We start from the raw sequence: 11,839 nt of genomic DNA on the forward strand, positions 1-11,839 counted from the left end.
ACGTTGAGTTTGCAAGTCATTCATAGACTTCCCCTTTTGGTATGAGATGATGGAGGCTTTATAGTGGATAGGTTTGGTAGTTTCATGATGGGGCTGTATGAAAATTTGCTGATTTGGGTTTAAAAAAGTGTAGAGATTGCTCTGTATGTATGCGGAGGCAGTGGTCCTGTCTACTGCAGAGTTGTGAGCTCCGGAAAGATAAAAATGCTAAGTCGTTTTGCTAACTTGTTTTTAAGATCTGAAAATAACATATTTAGAATTGTAGGATCTACAAGGCCTCTGTAAGTATCATTGAGCTTGGATTCCTAAAAATCTGGGAAAAACCAATATGATTCATAGGGTCATATTCATTGAGTAGCAATCAAAACACATCTCTGCTAGAGTAGGACATTCAGTGACAAGTAGAAATTGTTGCTAACTTTCAGCTCTCTGCTATGCCCCATCTCTACCAAAGTATCTCTGGATTAATGCTATCCAGAGACCTCCCATCCTAAGCTTATCCTCCTCTCCCTCTTCTTCATCATCACCACCATCATCAAAATATTTTAAAAGCTGTGAAAAATACATCTTAATGTAACTTGATTCCTTGAGTTTAGATGCTTGGCGACTTTAGGAAAGTTATGGCCATCCTGAAAGGATCAGTCAGTGAACCCAGTGTAGCCTGACCCCAAAGTCAATGATGAATAACGTTTTCTGCATGTCTACAAATCTGGATGATGAAGGAACAATGAAATAAAATTCTATGGATGTTGAGTGAAGACACACAATTCTTCTGAATGCTTCATTGTATCCAAAATACAGAATTAAATGGCAGGCAGGTTTTCACGATCATTTAAAAGGGAGTAGAATGGATTTACAGAGGTACTGTCAATATCCAGGTCAAGAATCCCAATAAAAATTTCTGGTTCATTCTGTTTCCAAAAATCTTACTGCATGGTTATGTCGAAGCAAAACTAACTCTGAGGTTCCCACACCAGTTCCCAGACTTAAACAATAGTTTGTCCCAGCCAAACTGCCAACGTCTTACGTGATCCACGTCAATGAGTCCACTTTGTTATGGGAACCGTCTGCTTCAAATCCACACCTGTTCTGGTGTCCTTGACAAGGCTTCAGGCTCCCACGGTCACTTTTCTGACTTTTCTCCCAGATTTTTATTTTTAACATTATATTGCTTTCTTGATAATAAGAGGTGGTGGGGAAACTATGGGTGAGTGAAGGGAAAGGCTTTCTCAGGAACAACAATTTAACAATAAGAGTTATGGCAAAAAAATGGATCAGAGAAATTCCACATTTGTTGTTTTTTTTAAAAAAAACTTTCTACAATTGAGTCAGGGAAATACCTTTGAAGTTTTTAAAATTTTGCCTGTTTACTCTTAATTTAGCTTTGAAAATACCTTCCTAAAATCCATGTCATTTTGTACTTCTTCGGTCTTGCCAGCTGCACAGGCCTTTAGACCACAAATATAATATTGGTTTGCTCACACCCTCCCACCCAAGTTCAGTTTATTGTAGAAGATCAGTGTATGGCATCTGATGGGGGAAAATAAAATAGTTTGTTGATTTTAATCACTTTGGATACAGCTTCATGCATTGGTGAGACAAATCTTTTGTCGTTGTCCATCAGGGAAATAAATGTTTGCTGCTACGAAGTGCTTGAATTTAAGAAAGGGCATGCTACTGTTAGAACTGTTTGAGCTGTTTACAAGTAAACTGGAAATTGACTGCATGTGTAGCTAATCCACTCACTGCCTTTAGTGAGACTACAAGTTACTAGAATGCGTAGAATTTTGCCTGTCGATTAACCTCGGATTTTGCAGAAATGCCCCCATACTAACTGGAATGAGGCCCTGTGATCTATTTATTGCAATCCAGTCTTGCAATAAGACTTCCTTCTATTGCCTTGAATTTCTTTTCATCCTAATATTAACTGATTTTTATCCATTTATTTTTTACACACAATGAATAATCATCTCGGACCGTTAAATGTTTCATGCCCACCAAATATTGTGCAAGTATTGGGATGTGCTGCTTATCTGGTGGATGTCTTCTCAAGCATTTTGCAGGAATCTCATGAAAAAAACTACTTTTTAAAAATCCACACAAGTTGGTAGCTTAAAGGAGAGCATGACAGCCGTTTGTATACAGGATGCTAAACTGAATACAGGATGCTTTAGCTCTTCACGGAAAAATAAAATCTACATTTGCAATGACTGTTTGAGAAAAGGAGGGGAAAAATCATTTAACCTGCATGTGAAAATTAACCCTTAGAGTCCTGCTTTTAATTCTGGGGCTTTCATTCTGTTATTTCCTTCGCAATGGGATCCTTCTTTTTATTTCTTTCAAACTTGATATTGATCCAGTCGCCTGTAAGAATTTCTCACCCAGGGAACATGGAATGTGGGAGTTTCCTTTTCACTGTCAAACGAATGGAAACATGGACTCATTTGCATTGGGCTGGCAAAAAATAATAGAGAAAACCTTGTATAAATTCCTTAAGATGGCCAAATGTTGAGAAAAGAATCTGGTCCGGCTTAGTTTTTTCACAGCCTCCATAACAGAAATTGCTCTTTGGGGAACTACTAGGTGCAAAAGTCCCCATCACGGAGGAGACGAAACGGTTGCAACAATTTTGGCAACCACCAAGTGACAATCTTGATACGTGTCTTTTAAATGTGTTGTAGAAGAAAGTCAGTTCTTTAAGGGTTAATGTGGGGTTGCAGTCTCCCTTGCTTGTCCTTCCTTGGAAAAGATTGCATGTTTCTCTGTTTCAACCGTTGACTGAGGAAGTGAAGAATAAGAGTCTCCAACAGTTCGGTATAGTAATAGATACTCAAAGGAAACTACGGGGACCGGGCTTCTGAGCCTTTGAGAAAGAAAGTAGCTAGAATCAAAATAGCAGCGACTGAATTATCTAGATAATGACGGTGGTCAACTGGCTTTATTTATTTATGAGATTTATAGAGCTGCCCAAATTGTGTACTAATGGCTGTAGGCAGCATACACAGTAGTGGCCAAAATTGTGGAAACCTTCTGGAAAAAGTGTACAGTAGAAATGCCACCTTTGGTTAAGTTTCCACCCATTTTTCTTCTAATTTCTTTATCACTGTAGCCTTGTTTACTTAATAATACTGTTTTACATCGCTTTCTGGGCGACCAGTCAACTCTTTGCACCATGACCTTAATTTTATTATATTTTACAAGCTCGCTCAATGAAAGAACACAAAAAAACCCCAACGAACTTGATAGCGATCATATAACACACTGACCAATGTCCTCCTCTCAGCTTCGATACATGACATCAATAACTGGGTCCTACCGTGATCTGATTGGCTCATTGCCAAAACAAGATGACACCCGATTGGCTCTCTAAACACTCATGCTCATTGGCTACAATCAGATGAAGGAAAGCTACCTGAGATCAACCTGAGCAAGTTGTGCTTCCTTTTTCTGGTTATTTGGCTATACCTTTTCATAGAATACAGTACAGATAATTGAACAAACTATGTTGCATTACATTCTTGATTAAATTATCTTTCCATTGATATATAATTTTATGGTACTATTCCAAAAAAAAGTGGTGTTATTAGCCATCCAACCTCAAAAATACCCTTTTCCTTTCTAAAAAATACACTTTTCCCAAAAGGTTTCCACAATTTTGGCCACTACTGTATAGATTGTCCTCCACTTACGACATTCCATTTAGTGACTGTTCAAAGTTGCAACATCACTGAAAAAAGTCACTTGTGACCAGTTTTCACACTTACGACCATCGCAGCTTCCCCCACGGTCACGTGATCCAAATCCAAACACTTGGCTAAATTGGCTCATATTTATGACGGTGGTAGCGTCCCAGGATGATGGGATCCCCTTTTACGACCTTTTGACAAACAAAGTCAAAATCACTTAACAAACTTATCAGCTGCAGTGATTCCCTTACCAACAGTGGCAAGGAAAGTTGTAAAATGGGGCAGAGCAAGTGTTTTGCTTAGCAACATAAATTTTGGGCTCAATTATGGTTGTAGGTTGAGGCCTGCCTTATCAAATGCAAGCCCGGGGAAATTAATATTGCAAAAGAATATAACATCCTGAAAAGGAATCCATGAACAAACATGCCAATAATATAACTCCGGAGTTCATTTGTTGCATCATCTATTCCTAACAGATGCGCTAATCCAGGGCTCTTCCAACTTGGCGCTTTTATGACTTGTGGACTTCAACTCCCAGAATTCCTCAGCCAGGCACGTGTGCCTGGCTGAGGAATTCTGGGAGTTGAAGTCCACAAGTCATAAAAGCGCCAAGTTGGAAGAGCCCTGCGCTAATCTATCACACTGTCCCACTGCCCAAGTTTCCTGAAGACTGACAGGATTGGAGCCACCTAAATCTTAATTTTTAATTTTCACTGTATTTTTTTTCTCTCTCTCTATGTTGGTTTCCTTCCTCCAAATAACGTTGACCTTTTCTTTTCTTTTCTTTCTTAAATAGCCCAATAGAATCTTGCCAGAATTTCTACAAAGATTTCACGTTACAGATAGACATGGCTTTTAATGTGTTCTTCCTGCTCTACTTCGGCTTGCGGGTAAGTATCTCCCCTTTCCATACCTTTTTTATTTTGGGGGGTGGGTGGGTTGCAAATTGTAATAAGTTGCAGCATTGTCTTTGTCTGGAATTTTCATCTGGGAATCTACAAATTTGATGAACGTGTAAATACCGATGGAAGCTCTTTAGCTTGTCTGCCTTTTTTGAACAAACGACGTGAAGGGTTTGCTCAAAGCCCTGTTGGGATGAGGAGTAGTTTCACTCTGTCCATTCATCTTTCTGGACCATGTGCCACGCATCACACACAGACATGCACTGATGAGACCACACTTGTGTCCAGTGTTGGTCACCACAATGCAAAAAATGATGTTGAAACTTTAGAAAGAGTAGTGCAGAGAAGAGCAACAAAGATGATCAAGGGTCTGGAGGCTAAAACGTATGATGAACGATTGTGGGAACTGGGTATGTCTAGTCTGGGGAACAGAAAAATTAGGGGTGACATGATAGCTGTCTTCTTGTACTTGGGGGGCAGTCACAGAGGGGAGGGGATCAACTTATTTTCCAAAACACCTGAGGGCAGGATAAGAAGTATGGATGGAAACTGGATTTCCTTGGGAGGGGGGGGGTGGGTGTTGAAGGCATTTCACCTCATCCAAGAAGTTTCTTCAATTCTTGGATGAACTGAAGAAGCTTCTTGGAGGAGAAGTGAAACATTTTCAAGGAAAAAACCCAGAATGTCCAGTTGCCTTTTGAAAAAACACCTTCGGAACAACCTTGACCTGGATGATTGAGAATCATGAAAGATTATCAAGGAGAGATCCAACCTAGAATGAAGGAGAAATCTCCTGACAGTGAGAAGAATTGCTGGAAGGCCTTTCTCTGGAAGTTGTGGGTGCTCCATCACTGGAGGCTTTCAAGAAGAGACTGGACAGCCACTTGTCTGGAATGTCGTAGGGTCTCCTGCTTGAGCAGGAGGTTGGATGAGAAGACCTCCAAGGCCCCTTCCAACTCTGTTATTCTGTGTTCTTTGAGGAGGGGGCTTAGTCAACCTCTCTCCATTAGCCTTTCTGGAACACGTGCAACTGCATACATGTGCATATTACCTTTCAAAGTAGACATGTTTTCAGAGGTGGTGGAGCAGGTTTGAAAGACACCTGGTCTAGAAGAGTCATGGAAGCACAAAGGTGAGGAAAGGAAAGGAAAGGAAAGGAAAGGAAGGAAGGAAGGAAGGAAGGAAGGAAGGAAGGAAGGAAAGGAAAAGAAAGGAAAGGAAGGAAGGAAGGAAGGAAGGAAGGAAGGAAGGAAGGAAGGAAGGAAGGAAGGAAGGAAGGAAGGAAGGAAGGAAGGAAGGAAGGGAAAGGAAAGGAAAGGAAAATGGAAGGAAAGGATATGAAAGGAAAGAAGGAAGGAAGGAAGGAAGGAAGGAAGGAAGGGAAAGGAAAATGGAAGGAAAGGAAAGGAAAGGAAAAGAAGAAAAGTGCTAGGAGAATGACATGTTTCTCTTCTGCTAGTTCTCCTAACAGGCTAATAACATTTTTTGTTTTTTTGCAAGGAGGTAGGGAAGGAATAAGGCAAATGTACTTTTGGGGAAAGTTTAAAATTTATTGAATGTCATAAACATTTTATGATATAATAACAGTGGAACTCACATTACTGTACTTTCTGAAGCATAATTACTTCCCTACCAATATCATTCCTATAATAAAGGATATAGTTACGTATTATGTATCCATTATCCATAAATAAAATAATTATTTCTTCCTCTCTGATGGATCTAGTAGCTGTGCATAGCTATATAAATTTCAAATTAAAAAGAGAATGCATTATAAATGTCCTCTTGTTCAACGGTGGAATAACTTCCTGTGAATTGCAATAACTTACAGAATATTAATGGATTGTCGACGGTGCCTGTAGAGATAGGAAACGGAATAATTCACTTCCATCTCTGCCAAAACACTTTTTTTGTTCATGTGTCAGAAGAGAATTCCCAAAGAAAGAAAATAGTGGCCAATTCCAGGATTTTAATGTACCTCGAAAGCAAATAAAAACAGAGAAGTGGAATGAAATGTATACACTGCTTTCTGGGATACTTTCCATTTGGTGAATTTCAAACATTGAAAAGCAATACAACTTCCAGTGAGATCACACTTGGAATCCTGCATCCAGTTTTGGTCACCATGATGTAAAAAAGATGTTGAGATTCTAGAAAGAGTGCAGAGAAGAGCAACAAAGATGATCAGGGGACTGGAGGCTAAAAGATATAAGGAACGGTTGCTGGAATTGGGTATGTCTAGTTTAATGAAGAGAAGGACGAGGGGTGACATGATAGCAGTCTTCCAATATTTGAGGGTTTGCCATAAAGAAGAGGGGGTCAACTTATTTTCCAAAACACCAGAAAGCAGGACAAGAAACAATGGATGGAAACTCATCAAGGAGAGAAGCAACCTGGAATTAAGGAGAAACTTCCTAACATACATTAAGAACAATTAACCAGTGGAACAGAAGTTGCCTTCAAAAATTGTGGGTGCTTCATCACTGGAGGTTTTTAAGAAGAGCCTGGACAGCCACCTGTCTGAAATGGTATAGGGTCTCCTGCTTGAGTGGGGGGTTGGACTAGAAGACCTCTAAGGTCCCTTCCAGCTCTATTCTGATTGTCTTCTCAGAGTTGGGCTGAAACAAATCTTTGGGGGGTGAGCCTGTGGTTTATCTTACCCTACTAGATAAGTTCTTCTAATCCCTGAGGAGGCAGATTGTGTCTGATTTGGTGTGTTGTGGCATCTTACGCCAGATAGAATACTGCCTCTCAGCCTGATAATGCCTTAATCAAACTTTAAGCAAAGGATTTGGGATTTAGATCCACCAAAAAGCAGGGCCAAAGTCAACCACCTCTATTACAGCACCGCTGAAGGTTCCAAAATGATTCTAGATGCCAAATGTGGATCCCAGCTTGCTCTCTACAGGGCTCAAAGATTGTGAACAATTCCTTAAAGGTCTCTCTCATCAAATGAGGCTGGTCCATGGTCCACCTATCTCACTTCTGTTTTCCTGGCCTTTTTTTATTTCATTGTTTTAATTCTATCTCTTTTTTCTTTTCCCCTTCCACAGTTCATAGCAGCCAACGACAAACTCTGGTTTTGGCTGGAAGTGAACTCCGTGGTTGATTTTTTCACCGTTCCTCCCGTGTTCGTTTCGGTGTATTTAAATAGGAGTTGGCTAGGTAAGTATACAAAAATTGCCGTTTCCCGTTGTGTATGTGAGACAGAAAATGGAGGTAGTTCTCAACCTATAGGGAACCAGACTTTCTGTTGCTAAACAACAGGTGTCCTGCCTGATTTTACAACCTGTTGGCTGTGGTGGTTACGTGAATCTATAATTGTTCAGGGAATCATATGGGGATTAAATAAATCTGGCTTTCCCCATTGACTTTGATTGACAGAATCCATCTAGGAATGTCCAAATAGTGATCCCATGACTCCAGCCCGCTGGTTGCTAAGCGCCCAGATTTTGATCACCCGGCCTTGGGGAATTGCTGCGACGGTCATAAATGTGAGGACTGGCTGTAAGTTACTTTCTTGTTAGTGCCATTGTAGTTTCAAATGGCCGCTAAACAAATGCATGTAAGTCTCTTCTCTGTGGAAGAGAAAATGGCTACAGGAGCTTGTACGGGAAGCGACCAGCCTGCCTTCCTATGAACTCATGGATGTTCCATCACGGGAGAATTGCAAGGAAAAAACAATTGTGGAGTCCGTTAGTCGAGGATGGTTTGAGGATCCCTGCCTGGGCTAGATGGCCTCTAAGATCCCTTCCAATTGTACGATTCTATTATTCTGAGCATGCTTTTCGCTCACAGTGGGCATCGCCATATTCTGAAAAATGCAGGCTCGCTCAGATAAAAATTGAAAGTGAATGGGTCTCTGCAGCCTCTTGCCACAAAAAGGTAGATGATTGTATTCACTAGCCCAGGGGTAGGCAACCTTGGCTCTTTTATGACTCGTGGACTTCAACTCCCAGAATTCCTGAGCCAGCCAAGCTGGCTCAGGAATTCTGGGAGTTGAAGTCCACGAGTCATAAAAGAGCCAAGGTTGCCTACCCCTGCACTAGATGATCCATCTTCCTGATACATTTGCGTCGTAGATGTTGCTGTTTTAATGTTTACCTGGGAGAGAATTCCTCTGGGGGTTGAAGGAGAGTTTTGGTATCACTCAAATCTGTCTTTTGTTTAGCTCATTTTCAGCAGCACTTGCCATATTAAGTTACTACGATGTGAGTTTCTCCTGATGGCTACGATGCGTTCATTTTCCTAGCGCCAGGAGCTACGAGCTGGATTAAGTTCTACTCACTTTTGTTTTATTTGTCTGAAATCCGGCATGCATTTTCCCCAGACGAAGCCCTTCCCCAATTCTTTGCCTGCCTCCCCATTTCAGTATTTCCAGGGGCTTTTTAAAGAAGGCTAAAAAGCAGGGCCAACCTTTCGGCGGTTAAAATAAAGTTGTGATCCTGATTAAAGATCAAGAAGAGGGACAGTGACATATGGCAATAATTATAAGCTGCACAACTTTAATTTGGCATTTGGTAACTTGCGGCTTCTGTCCTGTTGATTGCATAGATCACAAATGATAGAAAGTTGTCAAGATGTTTTCTTGCCCTCTTCAGCCTTTTTTTAGAGCTGTGTGATTCTGCCCTCTCGTGGTCATCTTGAGACTTGACTGCATCCTTACTCAAATGAGCTCGGTCGGGAAATTCGTGCGGTGAAGTAATAATAATAATAATAATAATAATAATAATAATAATAATAATAATAATAATAATAATAATAATAAAAAACACCAACAACAACAACAACAACAACACCCCAGACTTAACAATTGTTGATAAGAAAGACAAAAAAGTCTGGATAGTGGACGTGGCAGTGCCTGGGGACAGCAGAATAGACGAGAAAGAACTGGAGAAGATAACAAAATACAAAAACCTACAAATAGAAATAGAAAGACTGTGGCAAAGGCAAGCAAGGGTAGTACCAATAGTAATAGGCGCCTTGGGTGCAATCCCAAAACAACTGGAGCACCACTTGGACACCATCATCGGCATTGACAAATTCGCCATTAGTCAATTGCAAAAGGCGGCCTTCCTAGGAACTGCTTCCATCCTGCGACGATATCTGTGATACCATCAAACATCCACATCTGCCTATCCCAGGTCCCTGGGAAGGACTCGATAGGTAGACAAAAATGCCAAATCCAGTCTGAACATCTGGCTGACTGCGCCATGATCAATAATAATAATAATCTTGCTAAAGTTTCTAAAGTCCAGCAGTGATTTTTTTGTTAGGCCTAAAAAAGACCCCAAAACACTGAACATTGCTTTTTACTGGCAATATTAGAAGCAAATTTTATGTCGGAAGGGTGGTGCCCTCTGAGAACAATTGGGCAGCGAAAGGTAGTCCTTGACCCACGAGGTAGTCCCACTCACAGGAAAAATGAGAGAGCCAATTATGAATGGTTTGGAAAATAGCCATGACAGCCCTAACAAGCATTTATTTGGCACTGCTCCCTCTTCCTTCTGTTCATAAACAGAGCTGACTCTAGGCTGCAGGACACGTCCTAAGCTGGCCTCCTCCATTTAGTCCACTTGTCATTCCTTGTGATGAAATAAGATCAGCTTCCATTTATGCAATGGATGGGGCTGGGGGGGCGGAAGGGGGGAAGGAAGCAGTCATTTTCTCCTAACCATTAGGCCAGGGGTCTTCAAACCTGGCCCCTTTATGACTTGTGGACTTCAACTCCCAGAATTCCTCAGCCAGCATGGCTCAGCTTGGAAACCTCTCCCTTTTCCCTCAGCATGGCTGGCTCAGGAATTCTGGGAGTTGAAGTCCATGAGTCATAAAAGGGCCACGTTTGAAGACCCCTGGATTAGGCAATGGCTTAAAGACAAACTTTTTATTTATGGGTAGATAGTGAAATCTTCATAAGAAAGGCTGAGCGTCAAAGAATGGAGGCCTTTGAACTCTGGTGCTGGAGAAGACTCCTGCGAGTCCCTTGGATTGCAAGGCGTTCAAACCGGTCAGTCCTAGAGGAGATCAACCCCGACTGCTCTTTAGAAGGCCAGATCCTGAAGTTGAAACTCAAGGACTTTGGCCATCTAATGAGAAGGAAGGACTCACTGGAGAAGAGCCTGATGCTGGGAAAGATGGAGGGCAATAGAAGAAGGGGATGACAAAGAATGAGGTGGCTGGATGGAGTCACTGAAGCAGTAGGCGTGAACTTAAATGGACTCCAGAAGATGGTAGAGGACAGGAAGACCTGGAGGAACGTTGTCCATGGGGTCGCGATGGGTCGGACACGACTTCGCAATTAACAACAACAAAGTGAAATCTTTCTACAGGTTTATTAGAGTAAATAAAGGAGATAACCTGTATACAGTTTGTCCTTGACTTACAAGAGTTACAAGACCGTTTGAAGTTACAACGGCACTGAAATTAAGCGATTTGTGACTGTTTTTCACACTTATGACCATTACACCTCCTTCACGGTCACACGATTTACGTTCCGATGCTTGGCAACCGACTCACATTTATGACGGTCACAGTGACCCCCGGGGGTTAGTGATTCCCCTTTTGGCGACCTTCTGACGAACAAAGTCAACGGGGAATCCTGATTGACTTAAGGACAACGTTACTAATTTAAGAAACTGCAGCGATTCACTTCACAAACGTGGCGAGCAAAGTCCGTAAAATGGGACAAAACCCGCTTAACAAATGCCTCCCTTAGCAACCTGAATTTTGGGGCTGAGTTGTGTGTCGTGTGTTTGAGTGTTGGCATTTGGGCAATCCACCAGGCCATTGATGAACGAAGGGAATAAATACTACGATGAAATCCTTCTGGACATGATTTCCAAAGCTTGCTAGGAAGCAACAGATTGCCTCCCTTCTCTCCCATCCCACGCAGTTTCTAACACGTGGACACACGCAGCACAGACACAACTGCGAGGATTAATTTGTCCATATTGCCTTGGTGTGAAACGATCTGAATGTGTAGCCTCAGCGGCTCCCTCCGCGAAGGGGGGGCAGAACAAATCTTCTCCCTTGGAGGAAAACTTCCCATTTATGTCCGTGGTAAATAAGGCCCCCCTCATTCAAGAACTGATTCAAGAGGGGGGAGCGGACCTGGCGGGTATCACCGAGACCTGGTTGGGCATGGAAGGGGGAGTTCCCCTTGTTGATCTATGCCCACCAGGTTTCCAAGCATTCCATCAGCCGAGGGCCCGGGGTAGGGGCGGGGGGGTGGCGGTCGTTATAAGGGAGAAT

General features: G+C 41.9%; 1 protein-coding gene across 1 annotated transcript in view; it reads left to right on the top strand.

Annotated features, from left to right (window-relative positions):
- LOC107294560 (calcium-activated potassium channel subunit alpha-1) overlaps positions 1-11,839 on the top strand; it is a 212,616-nt gene that overhangs the window by 77,087 nt on the left and 123,690 nt on the right. Inside the window, exons 8-9 of the mRNA XM_029285645.1 lie at positions 4,483-4,576; positions 7,642-7,753. Of these exons, the coding sequence (XP_029141478.1) occupies positions 4,483-4,576; positions 7,642-7,753 (206 nt within the window). The remainder of the gene's footprint in view (positions 1-4,482; positions 4,577-7,641; positions 7,754-11,839) is intronic.

This window comes from Protobothrops mucrosquamatus, unplaced genomic scaffold (assembly GCF_001527695.2).
Source record: "Protobothrops mucrosquamatus isolate PMUCROS unplaced genomic scaffold, P.Mucros_1.0 scaffold1990, whole genome shotgun sequence".
In the NCBI taxonomy this organism is placed as follows: domain Eukaryota; kingdom Metazoa; phylum Chordata; class Lepidosauria; order Squamata; family Viperidae; genus Protobothrops; species Protobothrops mucrosquamatus.